At 40.9% G+C, this 16,607-nt stretch overlaps 3 protein-coding genes and 1 long non-coding RNA gene across 7 annotated transcripts; 2 read left to right on the forward strand and 2 right to left on the reverse strand.

Moving 5' to 3' along the window:
* Nucleotides 1-315: 315 nt before the first annotated feature.
* On the reverse strand, nucleotides 316-9,771 carry LOC148339766 (transcription initiation factor TFIID subunit 4-like). The gene is made up of 15 exons (XM_088291604.1): nucleotides 8,774-9,771; nucleotides 7,689-7,837; nucleotides 7,370-7,477; nucleotides 6,909-7,049; nucleotides 6,704-6,826; nucleotides 6,260-6,349; nucleotides 5,335-5,553; nucleotides 5,112-5,235; nucleotides 4,849-4,954; nucleotides 4,502-4,671; nucleotides 4,279-4,409; nucleotides 4,067-4,192; nucleotides 3,638-3,694; nucleotides 3,436-3,555; nucleotides 316-3,344 (listed from the first exon to the last, which is right to left on the reverse strand). The coding sequence occupies exons 1-15, from the start codon at nucleotides 9,381-9,383 to the stop codon at nucleotides 3,177-3,179; spliced, it is 2,442 nt and encodes an 813-aa protein (XP_088147730.1). The 5' UTR covers nucleotides 9,384-9,771; the 3' UTR covers nucleotides 316-3,176.
* Nucleotides 1,610-4,974, forward strand: LOC148339767 (uncharacterized). Its single transcript, XR_015842580.1, has 4 exons — nucleotides 1,610-1,696; nucleotides 3,042-3,154; nucleotides 3,237-3,566; nucleotides 3,659-4,974. It is a non-coding gene; the product is annotated as an uncharacterized LOC148339767 (long non-coding RNA).
* A 926-nt stretch (nucleotides 9,772-10,697) lies between the features above and the next one.
* On the forward strand, nucleotides 10,698-13,091 carry lsm14b (LSM family member 14B). Of its 4 annotated transcripts, none has more exons than XM_088290717.1 (8): nucleotides 10,698-10,900; nucleotides 10,986-11,146; nucleotides 11,338-11,467; nucleotides 11,546-11,734; nucleotides 11,901-11,948; nucleotides 12,012-12,173; nucleotides 12,307-12,442; nucleotides 12,514-13,091. In XM_088290717.1, the coding sequence occupies exons 1-8, from the start codon at nucleotides 10,780-10,782 to the stop codon at nucleotides 12,671-12,673; spliced, it is 1,107 nt and encodes a 368-aa protein (XP_088146843.1). In that variant the 5' UTR covers nucleotides 10,698-10,779; the 3' UTR covers nucleotides 12,674-13,091. The 4 variants fall into 4 exon arrangements, with proteins under 4 accessions (XP_088146843.1, XP_088146844.1, XP_088146842.1 ...); XM_088290718.1 differs by having other exon boundaries at nucleotides 11,546-11,701; XM_088290716.1 differs by having other exon boundaries at nucleotides 10,699-10,900; nucleotides 11,546-11,701; nucleotides 11,865-11,948.
* A 1,228-nt stretch (nucleotides 13,092-14,319) lies between these two features.
* Nucleotides 14,320-16,248, reverse strand: LOC148339769 (metalloproteinase inhibitor 2-like). The gene is made up of 6 exons (XM_088290340.1): nucleotides 16,136-16,248; nucleotides 15,915-16,060; nucleotides 15,169-15,242; nucleotides 15,008-15,110; nucleotides 14,707-14,831; nucleotides 14,320-14,498 (listed from the first exon to the last, which is right to left on the reverse strand). Exons 2-6 carry the CDS (start codon nucleotides 16,042-16,044, stop codon nucleotides 14,355-14,357), a joined length of 576 nt encoding a protein of 191 aa, XP_088146466.1. The 5' UTR covers nucleotides 16,045-16,060; nucleotides 16,136-16,248; the 3' UTR covers nucleotides 14,320-14,354.
* Between the last annotated feature and the right edge of the window lie 359 nt (nucleotides 16,249-16,607).

Consider the following 16,607-nt stretch of genomic DNA (forward strand, 5'->3'; position numbering starts at 1 on the left):
TGTTGTGCTTCATGAAGCTTCATTTGGCCGTCACTGCTTCAAACCCGTTGTTGTTGGGTTAAGGTAGGGAATCTTGTATAAATGCTCTGGAAAAAAAATATATATATAACGATCACGACTATAGAAAATGCCACGCTGCACGCAGGAGGCCCCAAGTGGAGGTTCAAACCTGTTGCTGGCAAGAGTGAGACAGGTTCATTGAAGACTTAAATTTCCCCATCTGTGTAAACACAGAAAATAAGTAAATTATTTATAGTTGTGATAAGTTTTTTTTTTTAATACTGCTGTGCATGCACACACACACACACACACAACTTGAGAGTCAACATTTATTTTTATCGAGCCAGGCATTTCCCGCTATATTTTAAGTTGGGCTGTCAATATGTGGCCATTCTCAAGTCTAATTCACTTTATTGCCTCATTAGGGGTGGAAAATAGAGTGCACTCTAATGACTTGACACAACGCTTCACTTTTTGCTTGAGACAATTTCATTGAAAAAAAAAATACATTTACGAGGTAAACAAAACGCAAGACTCTGTGGCTTAACGTGCCTGATTCATCCAATGACAAATTGACTAAACTTTAGGCATATATCTGAATATGTAAAATGCATTCATTCATCTTCATAGCTGTCGATCAACGGTGTTATCCTGCAAGCAGCCAGCAGGCTCTCATTATGCAAACTCAAACAAGACTGTGGAATTGAGTTTGCTGTCCCAGAGTAGCTTGAGCAAATACAGCCTGACAAGTCATATTGGAGGGGACTTAGAAGTTTGCTTAGGTCTGAACATCCACACAACGCCTTGCACGTGCAAGAAATTTTGTCTGCAGAGAGAACCGAGTAAACAACTTCCTGATCCTCAAAGCAAACATATCTTAATCAGTATGAAGCAGTGCTTTGGACTGCGACTGAAAGAAAATGTCCATCTGTATGTTTTGGGTGCAAAATACACACCTTGAGTTGAAGACTAAACTGCTTTCATGACCGGTATGTATCGGAACAAACAACAAGTACATTAAAGGGACTATCCTTTGAAGACTGACACATGGTTTTTGATGTTAAAGGTGATGAAGAATAGACTTCATTGTGTCGCAGGCAGAAAGTGTACAATTACTCATATCTGAGAGATGGTGCAACAGTGCCCTCCTGTGGCGGTATTAATGTCTGTCTTTTGATTTTCTTCCTCGGGTGTTTATTTCTCTGAATTAACACATATCAATGTAGCATTTATTTTACCTCTCAAAAACTATTTTTGTATTCATTGATCCATTCAAAAATATTAAGAAAATAGAATGTTTTTGCGTCAGTTGCCGTTATTATTGGCTACCGAAATAGCAGAGCTGAGCAGTGCGTTCCGGGGGTGGAACGGTCCGGCCCTCGGGAGGCCCATTTGTGGGGCCGGGGTCAACAAATTTTGATAAAGGGTTCGATTAACAAAGGCCGCAGGTCAATTTTAATGTGGCCTACGAATCGAATCGGCTCTCAAGCAATCAACCTACTCGGGAAAAGGGCAGACGGCAAAAATTGCCTCAGCTCCGCCCACCATTAATGGGGCATACCATTATAAGGGGAGGGGGGAATACCACGATCCTTATAACACCAACAGTGCGTACTTACTTGCATTGGGTATGTTCTGGAGAAGAAGACTAATCATAAAAAGGGGACTAATGAGACCACAATAAACCCATAATAAGGTAAGCAGATTTTAATAGTAAATTAGCCAGCTAATGATGCTAAAATAATCCTCTGCCGTTAGCATCTCTTCCAGGGCGACTTTTTTTTGGGGGGGGGGGTTGCTGGAAGATGATCGGGGCCAACAATTTTTATGGACCAGGCGGGAGGGTCAAAGACCGAACGGTACCAAGATTGCGCCGGGAGGGTGGGGGACTGACTGGCAAAAAAATGGGTCAAGTGCCCAGCACTGCTAAATAGCCTTAAACATATTTCGTATGTTTTAAAGAACTGAAAGTGTTTTTAAACACTGCTCAAAGTATACCAAAAAGAACACATATAAGTCGGCTTACAGTACAGAACATTGAAAATATATCATGCTCATTTTGTATTTATGCACTCGGTCCCATTATATTAGGAAGCCATTAAATATGAAGCAAAACAAATTCCATTAATCATTTAGAGAAAATAAACATAAAATCAGGTCAATTTGACCCAGAAAATAAAAGGAGGTTGCGTCCTCTGCTCTTTGGCTTACACAAATTCCGCAAATTGTTGTTCCTGGGTGGTCTGAACACAATGAAGTTGGAAATGTCTTTTTTTTCAATTATTATAAAACAGGTCTTTTGATTTAAAATACAGATATTAATATATCTGGTTAAATTGTGTATTTACAGTTTTTTTAATTGCCATGTTTGCTTAAACATATTCCTCACCATCATTTTAACGGACTAAGTGATAATTAAAATGTTTTTGAGATGACTAAGCACCCTTGTCTCTGCAGATTTGTCAGTGCTTTGATTGACGCTGATGAGAAAGATGTTCTCGTCTCTGCGAAATGGAAACAGCCTGAAAACCTACAACAACGGCAACATCATTTCTAAATTTTGGCCGTATTGTTCAGCTGCAAATCTTTTGGCTTGGACACAAAAGATAAAGAACATTCGTATGAGAAATCCAGTTGGGACAGAGTGGATTAGACGGCAGCTCAGCAGACAACAGGACGACAAATACGTCTTTGGGAAGGCAGTGGGGTGGGGGGGGAGACATCTTTTTTTTTTTTTTTGTAAAAGAGGCTCCAATTATGATGGTAGATAAAAGCTTTAACATTTACTTTCAGGAAATTAGCAGTGTTGCAGAAAAATGGAGCTTTGCCGCTTTCGGGGCCTTTGGCATCTGAAGTGCTTGGTTCTGCAGATCTTTTTTTTTTTTTTTTTTTTCCTTTTTGTGCCGTGTGGCTAAAGTGTGAGTGAGTGTGAGAGCTGAAGGGAATGCTGAAATCAGGGCACTGCACTGATATTTGCTCCATCTCGGAAAATACAAAAGGCCTGAGCCGTAGGAGGCTTTTTAAATGTGCCGTCTCCTCAGTGTTCCAGATAATTCTGTTCCTGCTGACGGATGTCTCATCATGGCAGTGAGGGATCAAAGACGAGCGGAGAAAGTCATCCAACTCTGCTTCACAAAGCTGATATATTTCTGAGGTTAGTCATTTTGCTAAAAGTGCTACTTTAGGAAGCTTTTATAGAGCAGGCGCGAGTGGCCGTCGGCTTTTTCGTTCTCTAGGCAAAAGAGCAGGTCCCGCAGGTTAACTCTGGTAATGCGCTGCCGCGTTAGCTGTCTGGTGCCACCGCCGCTGGAGCCCTCGGGATGACTGCAACCCGACCCTGCGCCCTGAAACAAAGCATGGACAAGTACCTTTTTATGTCCCTCATTTCAAATGAGACACATCAAGCCTGAGACAAATCGTCAACCATTGCCTTACCTCGGCGTTTGAAACCTTGAGAGGCGAGTCCATTTTCCGCTTCTTCCTGGGGCCGATCGCCGCCAGTGCTGTTAAGTTGGCTTCCCGCTGCCTGATCTGTGCCAGCTCTTGCTCTTGCATCTGGATTACAAGTAAGACAAATTCATCGTCACGCCATAGAAGGAATGTGACATGGTTATGGCGACATACGGCACTGACAAACCTCTTTGGCCTTCTGTTTCAGTCTGAGCTGCTCCGGGTCTTCTTGACGCGACCGAGACTTCAAGAAAATAGAGGACAATTTTCACATTTTGGGCTATTTTCATTTGATCATTTGGCAATTCAAAGTCATTGAGGTGATTAGTCGCGGGTAACCATGGGAACTTTTTATCAACAAAGTAACTGGTTTAAACCATTGCTGGACAACTGATGACAACATGCTGAGTTTTTTTTTTTCCCCAAACCTCAAAAATGCTGAGAAACATTCAATTGACATTTTCTTTGGCAAGCGGGGGGGGGGCAATAAATAAATAAATAAATAAAAAATGGGGGAAAAAAAACAAACTACCAAAAAGATTTCACATTTTCCCATTTTACCCCCCCACACTCCTCTCCAGCATTTAAGATGCCCATTCTTGCTCTAATCTGTTACCTTGGCAGCTTTGAGGAGGATCTCCCGCTCCACCTCTTCCTTCTTTTGCTTCTCAATGTGATCCAGCTGCTCGAAGAATTTGAGCTGGGTTCGTACATCGCTGACACGCTCATGATGCTCATCTTCCTGGGGGACAAAAAAAAAAGACAAATGAAAAATTGAGGCATGTTGTGATGCGTCTTTGCTCGCTGACACACTGAATTGAGGATCACCTTGAAGACTGGGTTCCTCTGCTGTGCTACTTGTGAGGCCTTTTCCAGCAGGTTCTGGAGTCTAAACTGAGCCGCACGGGAAATGTACTTCACCACGTTTGCGCCTAATTCGCAGACACCAAATTTTTCACCTACAAAAAAAAAGTGTGAAAGATTTATATCAGAGATAAAACACTTTTCACAAACTAAACTGTCTGTTTTTTCGGATGAACGCGGGCCTCACAAATGTCCAAAGCTCTCCGAGTGAGCAAGGACGTGGAGAGGAAGGTCTCGTCCTTACAGGACCGCGTCACAGCACCAACAAGCACAGAGTTGGTTGCTAGGATACGGGCACTCTCTTCTGACAGGTTGACGCCTGCCATGGAGGCCACATCATTGATATCGTCATCCTCCCTTGGAAAAAGAAAAGTCCGGATTAACTCCCCTTGTATCCGATAGCAACAAATCATCGAGATATAGGATATATTACGGAGAGAACTGTTCTAGTTGACACGGTGGTTTAAGTGAAATTATGTTATAACGCTTCCAGTTCAATGAAACTTTTACCACATCAAAACTGATACGAGAAACCTGAAAGTGGCCCCGCCTATTCCCTGCAGCCTGTTCTTGGGATGATTTCGACTCAATTCTTCAACGCCTTTCGCCCCAAAAGTCGACATCTGCCTTGTTTCAGGATCTGAATAAATAAATCATGGAATGAAATTTGTGCTTGATGAGATGTCTTTCCACATTTAAAGGTTTTCGCTTTTTCGTTGGAAGTACTTCACATTATAGTCTGAAAAACCCCTAAAGACTGTCAACCGCAATACTATTAAATGGGGAAAAATTAACACCTGAATTGAGCTGTTTGACCGCTGGCAGCTGTCCAAAAATGATGCGACTGTGAGACGCTCCTCTGAGAGTTACGACTGGAGCCTGCGCCAGCGTCATTTGAGGCCTCGCCATCGTCCCTTGTTGCTGGGTTACGATCCGAGCACATTTAAACAGATGAAGAAAATACACAGACTGCAAAGCTGGACGTACTGTTTTTTTTGCTGTTGGATAAAATGAAATTACCATTCCAGGTTTACTGTGAGGCAATTGACTGAGACTAATAACGGTGGTTTTGTTTGCAGGAGTGCCGGCAGGAATAGGGGATAGAGAGGAGCGGGGCGCCACGGTGGTCAGCGCTGAGGAGGCCGTGGCTGCGGGGTGAGTGCACGGCTGAGGTAGAAGGCTCAGCTGGATGAAGGCTTCGGAATCTGGGGTCATCAGGCGCAGAGCTGCGAGGCTTCGCTAGAGTAGAACATGAAGAAGAGAGAGAAAACAGATAGTCCAAAAAAAAAAAACATGATGATGCAGAAAACTTTTGTGAAACTTGTCAGAATCACTAATTGTCATAATGGATGCATTTTTTTTTTTTTGCCCAGGTCTGTAACCTATAAAGTTGACCACTGTTCCGTGACATTGGTTGATCGTTATAATAATTTGTGGGAACCTAATGAACAGTGGTTTTTTTTTTTGTTCCATGCTCAAACATTTGCTACCATGAACCTTAATTAATTATACAGGTGATCCTTGAAATAACATTTCAGTAGTATTGTGAATGCTATTATTATATTGCTGTTAAATTCTGCCCTGGCAGACTTCAGGGTCATGGATGTGATGACTGGTCCATACTAATATGATAATTGAATTACACTTTTCCTCTCTGCAGAAGGTTATCAGTGTACCATTTGTGGTGGTATAAAAGAAAAATACTGAAAAGACAAAGAAATGCCCACGGGTGGAGTTTATCTTTCAGATGGTCACCTGTAGGGTCATTTGGCGGTTCCAATCTAAATTACTTTCTAGTCAATGCTCTCCAATAGAAGAATATGTTATTTTACTAAATCATAGTTGTTGGTTTTTTTTTTCAAAGAATTCCCAAGTGGACACTTGCCAGCAAGAGTAGAAAGTTGCAGCATACATAAATAAGAAAAAATATAGCGCAAAGGCTCACCTTTAGAAAAGGTACAAGGAATGGCTGTGGTGCGGAGTTTAGTTCCTTGTACAACTTAGCGGTAAACTCTTCAGGCTCCAGCTTTGCTTCCTGTTGTACAACAAACACAAAGAAAGTGTAACAGCTGAATTCATGGTAATCTTTCTGAATATCATACTCGAACGGCAAAACAAAAACAAACAAAAAAAAAAAAAATCCAACGACGGCTCTGACCATTAAAGTTTGAAGCACTCATATAAGGGTACCTTGAAATAACAGGTACTTCCTTGACACCAATTACTACTAGCCTATTACCCAGTGCTACAGTGCCATTGTGTGGTATGTTAGAGCATGACAGAAAGCAAAAAAAAATAAAAAATACAGGTCCACGAAACAGAAGCGTAAATGGGTACATTCATGAATAATGAAGCACGGTTCACGGTATAAACAAAAAGTGGTACCCACCAGCAGATCTCTGATCAACTCTTTGACATTAGTGAAGGCTCCAGCAGGCTGCTTTAGAGTGGATGCCATTTTTATCAGCGTAGACAGAAAGTTTCTGCACTTTTTCACATTCTCCAGTGTCTCCTGGAAAGAACAAATACTTAATGCGGGTTCTTAGCAATCTGGGTGAGCATATTTCATACCCACAACAAAGATTCTCTCTTACTACTGTTATTGCGGTTGGAGTGGCATGGCTTCGAGTGACCCCGGGGAACCGTGCCGGAAATGTAGAAGCAGGCTGAGCCGTTGTGGGTGTTCCTTGCAGCTGTCTGATGGTGGTGGCATTTCCTCCCAGCATGACAGTGTTCTACAAGGGTCCATTGGCAGTAGAGGGACAAGAAAATGAACCATGTGAGAATAGTCTTAGAAAATGCTGCGTAAATACTCGGAATGTTGCTGGTAAATGAGCTTAAACCAGACACTGCAGCGACAGGCTTGTATCTTTACCAAGAACCTGACATACTCTTACTCCCTCAACAAGCTTTATGGAAAGAAAGGCAAGCATACGAAAGGAAGTACGTGATGCAGATGGCACTGGTGTGGTTTGTGGCTTGAGCACATTCATAACTGGGCAGACCACAAGTTTCACATTTGGCCTGCTGACATTTGGATGCATGTGAAAATTACCTGTAGCACCGGTGCGGAAGCGGTCGACGCAGTTGTCTGGGCCGCTGAGGCTTGTTTGATAACTGTGGTCGGGGTAACAGCATGAGCGAGCAGTGACACGCCTGGACTCTGTTCACCAGCAGGGAGCATATGAAAGGTTTTTTTTACATACAGTGAATATGTCCTTTCGACAATTGGCATTTCAAAACAGTTTTTAAATACTTGGTACTATTTTAATGCTCGGCTGTGCTGAATTATTCAGGACATTAGAAATATGTTTTTGGTTGAGCTGGACAAGCCACATTTTGTTTGCTTTCATCTATTCGACAATCCTCAGTACCTGCAGAGATGTAATTGGGCTCGTGCTGCTGGGAAGTGCAAGCCGTGGTGTCATGGCACTTTGGGACTGCGCCTGAGCTTGCATCTGAGCCAAGGTCTGTTGATGAATCATCAGAAGCTGTCCACTTTCACTGCGAACCAAAACCATACCTGAAAGAGGCAAAAGGAGAGTATTTGTGATCTACTTCCTTATCTGTCCCGGTCAAAAAAAACAAAAAAAACATGAAAAATTAAATGAACCACCGAATGCCAAAATATTTGTGATTGATTGTGCTTTTGTTGAGAAAAACATTTTTTTAGGATGTGTCGTTCATTCCTTGAATTGTAAAATTTGAGATGTATTACAAGTGATGATATTTGCACTCTTGGAGGAATTTTTATTTCCAAAGTAAAGTACCTGTGCCACCCAGTGGACATAAATGGAAACGAAGTGCCATGCAGCATTTATTGTCAAAATATTAATTTAAAAAAAAAAGTATATTTTTCACAGATAAAATATGATTAAAATGGAGAATTATCTGAACTGCATTCTGAATTAAAAAAACTGTAACATGCAATTTAAGTACAATAATACTGCACTTCAATGTAGGAAAATAAAAGACTCTACTTACATAATGAGTGAACTAAAAGGGATTGCATATAAGTAAAATAAAAACTATATTTGAAATATTTGTAGCAAACTGTTCTGAAAGGTTAAATACAACTGCAGACTTTAAAATGTTTGCGATTAGAACATTATAGTACACAGTTTAAATAAACATTTAAGTCAGTGATTCTTTTCAAACACTGGAGGGAGCCCGTGTATCACTAGTGACACCTGTGCCTCATGTTAAGAAGCACTGATTTTGGTGTTAGTCATAAGTCACGTTAAAGCTTTATTGAATTTTGATGCAGGTTTGACGTATTATGAAAAAATTAACTTGGCATTTAAAAAGACAAATAATTAAATAATATTCGCCTTGGCTCTCTAAGGAATTTAGTTTTCCATACCAGCATTCCAGCAATCTAGCTTTACAACCACTCTACTTCAAAACAGACTCATGTCACACAATCAATTAAATCAAATGATCGCTTTCGAGAGGTTACCTGCAGGGATTTGGACGTTTTGGACATTCGATTGCGAATGGGAGTGTCGGGGGGTCGAAGCCTGTGTAGCAATAGTTTTAATATCACCAGTGGGAGTGACAGCGATGGTGGCGTGTGCAGAAGTCCTGGTCGGGTTCTGCAAAACAGTCTGGCACCTCACGGTTGACCCAGATGTGACACTTGAATAAGCTACAAATTTGCCTTCCTGCAGGACGGTTTTGTTTGCAAGGGTGACTGTGGGGCGTTGCGTGGTGGTGGATGGTTGCGACGGTGATCTCACAAGCGTCATTGTAGATGTAGATGAACTAATTCCACTCGACGAAGAAGATTGAATACTTGCACTGGGAGTTGCGGACAATGTTGCAATGTTTCCTTTTAGAGGTCCATTGTTGACAGAAGTGGAATGGGGCTGTGCGTGACGGTCGTTGCTGTCAACAGGTGCCAGTCTGTCCGCATTGCTGTTCGCCACAACGACGCTTCTATTCAAAGTCTGGTTAATAGTTGCAGGCTTGTCGACACCGGGTGTAGCATCCAATATAACCGAGACGGACTCCTTCTGAGCAGCTGTCACACTCGGGACTGTTGCAGATGCTGTCCCGCTTGCAGCCATGCTTATGAAGTGTCGAGTCCCGCGTTGTTACGAGTACATCCTTGCATTCTGTCCCTACAACAGCCAACGCAGAGGATGTTCGTAAGGATTCCCATACACACCAGAGATGAGGAAAATGTGCACAAAACAAATTAATGTTCGCTAAACGAACTTCAACTGTCTTAGCAGTTTTAGCAAGCTCCTGTCAAAGTCTCATTTTGCTACGTTCAATATATGAAGAAAAAAAAACACTGGCAGCTAAATTTCCGGTGTAGATATCTTTCGAGACAATCTTGGTGGTGGTGGTAGAGACGCGCTAAGACTGCCACTTGATTAGCTACTTTTTCGTCCACCCGTCTTGGGCAAAACATCTTTCGAATCTGAAACCGCCGCCATCTTTGCCCAACTGCACCGCTTCGAGGGACGCATGCGCCCATTGGATGAGTCGTTCATGACGTAATCCTCGAAAAGCGTTTTGATTGGTTATTTTAAGAAACTAAAGAGTAGCGCTAATGTGGAGATATTTGGGAGCTGAGGATCCCTCCAAATGAGAGGTGAAGTAAATAAGATTACGGATTCAACTTTTTTTTTTTTAATATATAAATTGTATTGATCTTATGTGTAAATACTGTACTAACAATTATATTAGAATGTCCTTCTATAACCATATGAAAATAATTCCAACAAATAAAGAAAGAGAAATACATCTAAAGATATTGCATAAAATATGCAATCCAACTAATTTATATGTCTCAATTCAAGATTTATTGCGTTAAATGACAGACAGTCTATAATACTGATCAAGCTTAACTCATATTTGATGTCAATGTCTCTTTGATATCAGTATCTGGGAAAATGTATTGAAATATTTCTCAGTAGTCTCGTCACACTATAAGGTTGAGGGTACAAATATTACTTGTTTTGTATGAAGACATTTGTACGTATGGTGTTTTAATAATTTTTATAGAAATTTTATATTCAGAAATATAAAAAAGTAATGAGATTTTTGACATATACTACGTGTTGTTTATTTGAAGTCTGTCAAAAACGTGTCTTTATATTTACTTTTACTGACATTAAATGTGTAATCTTTGTTTCAGATGTGATTTAATTGGATTGTCTGAGTGTTTGCATATACTTAATTTCTATTTATTTTTCCTATTTATATATTTTTTATTTTTTATTAATTTAAAATATTTAGTCAATCTTACAAATGGTCATGGAATTATTCATTTACAGCCAATTCAATTTGTGGATGAAAAGTTCAGTCAGTGCCTCATCATGACCAGGTGTGATGAAACAACACTGGGCGTGGTGGGCGTGGCTTATAGTTGGATCACACCAAACCTTTCAAATTGGTGCTTGCACTGTGTGGGTTGAGTTTGTGAACCATTAATGGGGTCTCTGAAAAACAGCCATGAGTTCTTCAAAGCCATACATTGGTTGCAAAATAGGGCTACTTTCAAGGGCCCAAAATCGTTATGAGGGGATTTTGTATACAATCGACAAAGTGAACTCTACAGTGGTGCTGGCGAAAGGTAAGTAAACATGACAGCAATCCGTGCATGGGCTTTTGAATACTCTACAACCGTATCGCCTAAACGATTGCTCTCTTCTAATTAGTCAAATGTTTTGGAACGGAAGGACGACCCACAGACAGACCTACACCCCCCAAAGATGATATTTATGAGTATATCACCTTCCGGGGCAGTGATATCAAAGATATCACATTGTGTGAAGCCCCAAAACACAATGGCTTACCTCAAGATCCAGCAATAGTACATGTGGGTAATAGCTTTCCAGTGTCACACACTGCTGTATTGTTTTATTTGAATAGCGAATTCTATCAATTTCAACTGGCAATATGGCCGTCAAGCCTGAAGAAAAAACAAAAAAAACTGAACTCTATCTGTATGCAATAGCATTTATCAGATTGATTCTCTGATGAAAAGTTTTTTTGTTTTTTTTTTGCCAGTCATCAAGTGTTGGGCCGCCAGGTGCTTACCCACCTCTTGGACCATTTAGTCCACTTCAGATCCCTGCCTACAACCCGCTTGCTGCCAGTTCACTTCTCAATCATCAGTATGCTGCCGCTCTTGGCCTTGGTAAGTCGGTGACAAATTTCCCCTAAATTTGACCCTTAACCTAAAAGGTTTTCCAATTCTCATTTATTTTCAATTCAGGGCCCATGCTTCCAGGCTTGCATGTTCGAAAAGCCCCCATGGTGGAAAAGGCAGTTCAAACTCTACGTGTGGAAGAGTTTCAAAAGAGGAGCGATTTGGCTCCTCCCCAGGAGCAAGATCAGCACTGGGAGAGGCGGGAGCCCTTAAGAGCGAGAGGTGAAAGCACTAGAAGGGGCATTGGATCGGGCCGTAAGTGAGCGGTGTATTTCTCCATTAATCTGGCAAGATGACTTTTTTTTTTTTTTTTTAAATGGTTATGAATAAAGAAAAGGGTCCAGTTAATAAATGAATTATCATGAACATGCATATTATTTGAAAGGGAGACTAGACCCGGTTGTGCCCAATTCTCTTCAAGAATCCTCTCACCAGCAGAATGAAAACGGGCCTCCTGCCAGACGACAAGGTAAATATTCCTGAAATTGGCAGATGATGAATAAATGATTGATTGCTCATGATTGTGTTGTAGGCAAGCCAAGACGTAGGAGGCGGAGTAGAGGCCTGTTGATGATGGCCAAGGTTCCCTCAGCCACCCTCAAATTTGACACAGATTTTGATTTTGACTACTCGAATGCACAGTTCGATAAGGCGGAACTGGAGCGGGAGGCGCGGGATAGGTTGAAAATAAAAGGTTTGTTCCTTCAGCACCAGTTGCAGCTCTGGTTATGCAACGTAATATAAGTTTGGCTTCTTCTCGTGCATGCGCTTTCGTCACAAACAAATTTGGTATGGAGTTTTGGATCAAAACTACTTTTCGTCTGCAGATGGAAATGATGATGGAGGAGCAAATCAAAGCCCCGAAGCGCACCTGAACACACTTGAGAATAATTCTGGACCCAAATGCTACTATGACAAAGCAAAGTCCTTCTTTGATAATATCTCTTCTGATAATAAACTAAGGTATCGTGGCTTCTACAATATCCAACCACACCCTTTATTCTTTAACTTATTCATGTGTGTTTTTGTTTCAGACTCACCTGGGCAGAGGAGCGCAAGCGTAATCTGGAGACATTTGGGGTCCCTGGGTGGTTCCGCAGGGGCCAAGGCTTCAGAGGGGGATACGCTGCAAGAAGGGGACGAGGGACGACTCGTTTTCAAATATCTTACAGAAGCAGTAATGGGCAGCTGTGAAGGTCAGGGTTGATGTCTGCCCTCGGATTATTGTTTTCTAAGTCTGATTGATATCTAGCAAAGTAGTTTCATTCAAGAGGATCTTTTTGGGGTATCTGATGCCCTAGTGTTATTTCCTGATGAGGTTTTTAATTTAAATTTGTCACATTTTGCGCATGTGACTGCATGGCTCACTAGTCCACTTCTTGCATCTACTTTAAGAATACTTTTTTTTTTTCCTTAATTGCCCGAGGCACTTTTTTTTTTCTAAGTCTGTTTTCTTTGAGTAGAATTTATTTTTTGTTTTTTTTATTCTGTTATTGAATATTTTTGAACATGTAACTGAGACTAACCTGACCTTGAGGCTTATGAAGTTGGTTTGTTTTGCTTTGTTGAAGCCATGTGTAATTTATGTAAATAAACAGAACAATGTCTAATATTTGCTGCTCGTTTTCTATGCGATTGTGGAGATGAATGCAAACAAGCTGACGGCCATGATCTACCCAAGTGCCTGGGGCAATTTGACATTCTGTGGGAATTCCATTGAGGAGATTGACTTTGATCTGATATCTTTATCAAATGAGCGTCTGAGGACATTTATACTTGGTTTGTAGAAGTTTGGGAATGGAGGAGAAAACTATAGAGGGCTGGTCTCGACCATACCAAACATGTCAGAAATAAGCAAAAAGGTTGAGTTATTTTTTTTAAATGCAGTCTGCTTTCCTGTTAGGGCACCAAATAACACAAATCTAACATTTACTATTGAGAAACTGAAATACAAAGCATTTGGACAATTAAAAAAGGACAGACCTGTGTTGCATCTTGAATTGAAAAATCATACCGGTGAATGGTTTCTTTTGTTCTAAGTGCGGCAATTGCATGCAAGGAAGTAGTCTGGTCAGTCATTTCTTTCTATATATCGACAGATTAAAATGAGAGAATTTACATTCAGGAGAAATTAAAAGCATTCGCAATGAAATGGCTGTGGAAGTTGATGGCAAATCTAATGTATGCCAAAATTTAACAGAATGCAGTTAATGGCTACATTTGTTACAAATTGCGAATTTAGCTTAGTTTGGGTAGGACTGAAGAGGTCAGAAGGTCAAAACATGAAGACAGTAGTCAGTAACTATTAATGTTGCACTGATGATCTGAGAGGAGTTGAGAAGCCTCAAATGAACAAGGGCTGTTTGATACTGCCCCCAAGTGGTCAAGGTGGGTACAGTGTCACATGCTTCATTTCCTCATTAAACGAACTGAACAAATTAAACTTTTATGTCAAGGCAACATGGTACTTTTAAACAAACATGTTATCATAGTTTTGTTGCCCAAAAAATGTCACACCCACAAAATATACATGAGCGTCTCTTAAACTTAATTCCTCCTCCAGATGTCATCCTAATTTGAGATGAAGCAACTGATGAAGGACATTCCCACCTGTTTACCCAAATCCTCCTGAATGAGGCTTCATTTCAAACTCCATTGATTTCTTTGTTTTTTCTAAAACATTTAGTTATTATTTTTCAAAACTAGTGTTTCACTTGTGCGCAAGACCTAGGTTGGAGTTTAAGTTCAGCTCACAGTGTACGTACACGTTATGCCAAACGTTCCCTTTAAAACAAGTTTGTCCAAAAACGATCTGGTGTGAGAATGAGAACCAAATGAAATACTCCGCATTGTTTTTCTTTTTAATTTCATCCAATTAAGAGAGCCCCTTTTGCCAGACACAAGGGCCGTTGCCCCTCTTGATGCAAACAAAGTGTCGGTACACCTTCTCCATCATAAAGTCTGTCCACAAGCACTCGGTCGGGCTGTTGCCGCACGGGACTGAGGTGCAGCGTGAGATCTGCAGGAAACAGGACAGCAATTAAAAAAGTTCTCGCAACATTGAAGCATGACTGGTCCGAAGCCAACAATCATTAACAGTTCTCTCCATTACTCAACATAACCAATACTACACAAGGACCGTCATTTCACAACATGTAATGCATCAACACTTAAAATCTGCCTAGAAGTAAAACTGTCCATCTCAAATCCACGCTTTGTAATCCTACCTTGCAATTGCAGCCCCTTTCATAATGCTTTACCAGACCTCTCTTTTGGATGGCCGTCAAGTCCGCCCACGGCTTAAAGAAGTCACAGAGGGTGACGTACAGCGTATTGTTGGAATCCCACTTGCCTGTAATGACAGGAGAGGTAATGAGCAGGAAAACGGTATACAAACTGGATTTATCTAGCTAGCCTGTCCAAAGGCAAACAGGCGAGCTAGCACACTAGCTAGCAGGCCTCACACAAAGTCACTGTAGCCTGAAAAACAAACATCACTTAGGGCAATATGCAATAAATATACAGTACCCATGATTAAATACACGGTGCCATTGACCAGATTGAAACCACATGCTGTGACGTTCGGTGCGGCGTAGATGGAATCAAACTCTTCGTTAGGGCCTTTGAACACCTGGAATAGAAATAAATTAGACTCCTGTTCAATTTGCATGCATAAATACAAGTCTTACCTCCATTTGTCTGATGTCATACTTAATATGACTTGAGGTACAGCGAGACTTCCCAACCACCCACGCCTTGATGACTGGAAAGACAGTTGTTGTTTAATAGATTTACATTCAAAACAAAAAAGGGCATCCAGAAATAATCTCAGGAGAACATCAGGAACTGGCTTGAAGAATAAAATCAAGAGCGAAATAAAAGGTCATACAAAACTATTACATTTTGTATAAGTACGTGAACATTGAACAGACACGCTCACATTTTAAAAATATGTATATTTTTTAAGCTATCGCAACTCAAGTCAGTCTTTATTTGTATTGCACCAGACTTAAAATTGACCCATCACCAACTCTACTAGAAATTGCCTCATAAATGCAAAATGCCCTAATTGACATGATCAGCAACACCTGCAGTTCTCCACTTCATCATCCTTGCGATATATGACAAGAGAAAAAAAAGTAATTAGTAATTAACACTTGAGGTTTCTGTAAAGTCATTGTCATAAAGTAAAAATAAAAATAAAATGAGTCTGAATGGAGAATTAAAATGTTTTAAAAAAATTTATTTTTTTTTAAAGTTTCCTGTCCTCTACTTGTTAAAATGGTCACTCTGTACAAAAACGCCAGGTTAAGCAGTGCATTTAACCACAGTAAAAGTAACAGACTTGCTAACACAACGGCAATTTCAGAAAAGTCAAACTTGCCATATGAAGCCCCAAGATAAGTTAGAATATAATGAGTCCCGTTCAACTTACCGACATCTGCTTCGCAAAACGCCTGCTGTGGATGCTTCACAATGCAGCTGCAGGCTTGTGCTTCTTGCGGAAGCCGCCACAAGCACAGCAGCGCCAGGGGGAGCCCCAAATTCCTCGTCCAGCTCATCATTGCGCGTTCAGGCCAACTAAGCAAAAAGAATCAATTAAGAAAACAGAAAATAAAGTAAAGGGCCCAGTTGTGTCGGATAGGGAGGTTTGACCTGTACGAAGAACTGGCTGTCAATGTTGAGAAGCCATGTTAACGACGACTTTAAAAGACTGCAGACTCCGCCCATACGTGACGTCACAACCACGCGCTCATGACAGTTTTCACCTTCAGGTATAAAGCAAAAACACAGTCAAATAAAAATGTAATGAAATAAAAGCAAGACGTTAATTACTGACACCTGAGTGCTAAATTGGATTCCGGGATTTCTGATTTCCGGCGTGTCATCGCGGTGTTTTTGGCTTTTAAATTGTGGTTGGAATCCCTCCAGAAGGGGTGTGCAGGGCAGGCACGCACACATTTGTAGCCCCTCTGTAACTCAGATGTTATTACTTATAGGCTACACCTGTTCTTTCTTTTCCAGAATTGTGTGTGAACATTTGGACTGCCCTTAAATGCTGACAATTTGCCCTAAAAATCCCCAAACCCACAACCTCTAGGTTGGGAAACGACCACCACTTAGCCAA

The sequence above is a fragment of the Idiotropiscis lumnitzeri genome, chromosome 3 (assembly GCF_059441095.1).
Source record: "Idiotropiscis lumnitzeri isolate Australia: NSW breed Sydney's pygmy pipehorse chromosome 3, RoL_Ilum_1.0, whole genome shotgun sequence".
In the NCBI taxonomy this organism is placed as follows: domain Eukaryota; kingdom Metazoa; phylum Chordata; class Actinopteri; order Syngnathiformes; family Syngnathidae; genus Idiotropiscis; species Idiotropiscis lumnitzeri.

What these genes read in the sequence shown, in the direction of transcription:
- LOC148339769 (XM_088290340.1), bottom strand. Translation starts at nt 16,044, where the DNA reads ATGATGAGCTGGACGAGGAATTTGGGGCTCCCCCTGGCGCTGCTGTGC. An exon ending in CACCGTGTATTTAATCATGG is followed by an intron (nt 14,832 to 15,007) that starts GTACTGTATATT and finishes CTGTCATTACAG; the next exon opens with GCAAGTGGGATTCCAACAAT. An exon ending in AAAGGGGCTGCAATTGCAAG is followed by an intron (nt 14,499 to 14,706) that starts GTAGGATTACAA and finishes TGTTTCCTGCAG; the next exon opens with ATCTCACGCTGCACCTCAGT.
- lsm14b (XM_088290714.1), top strand. Translation starts at nt 10,780, where the DNA reads ATGAGTTCTTCAAAGCCATACATTGGTTGCAAAATAGGGCTACTTTCA. An exon ending in AAGATCCAGCAATAGTACAT is followed by an intron (nt 11,147 to 11,337) that starts GTGGGTAATAGC and finishes TTTTTTTGCCAG; the next exon opens with TCATCAAGTGTTGGGCCGCC. An exon ending in AAGGGGCATTGGATCGGGCC is followed by an intron (nt 11,735 to 11,864) that starts GTAAGTGAGCGG and finishes ATTATTTGAAAG; the next exon opens with GGAGACTAGACCCGGTTGTG.
- LOC148339766 (XM_088291604.1), bottom strand. Translation starts at nt 9,383, where the DNA reads ATGGCTGCAAGCGGGACAGCATCTGCAACAGTCCCGAGTGTGACAGCT. An exon ending in GCCCAATTACATCTCTGCAG is followed by an intron (nt 7,478 to 7,688) that starts GTACTGAGGATT and finishes GCTGGTGAACAG; the next exon opens with AGTCCAGGCGTGTCACTGCT. An exon ending in CTCCAACCGCAATAACAGTA is followed by an intron (nt 6,827 to 6,908) that starts GTAAGAGAGAAT and finishes TGTTCTTTCCAG; the next exon opens with GAGACACTGGAGAATGTGAA.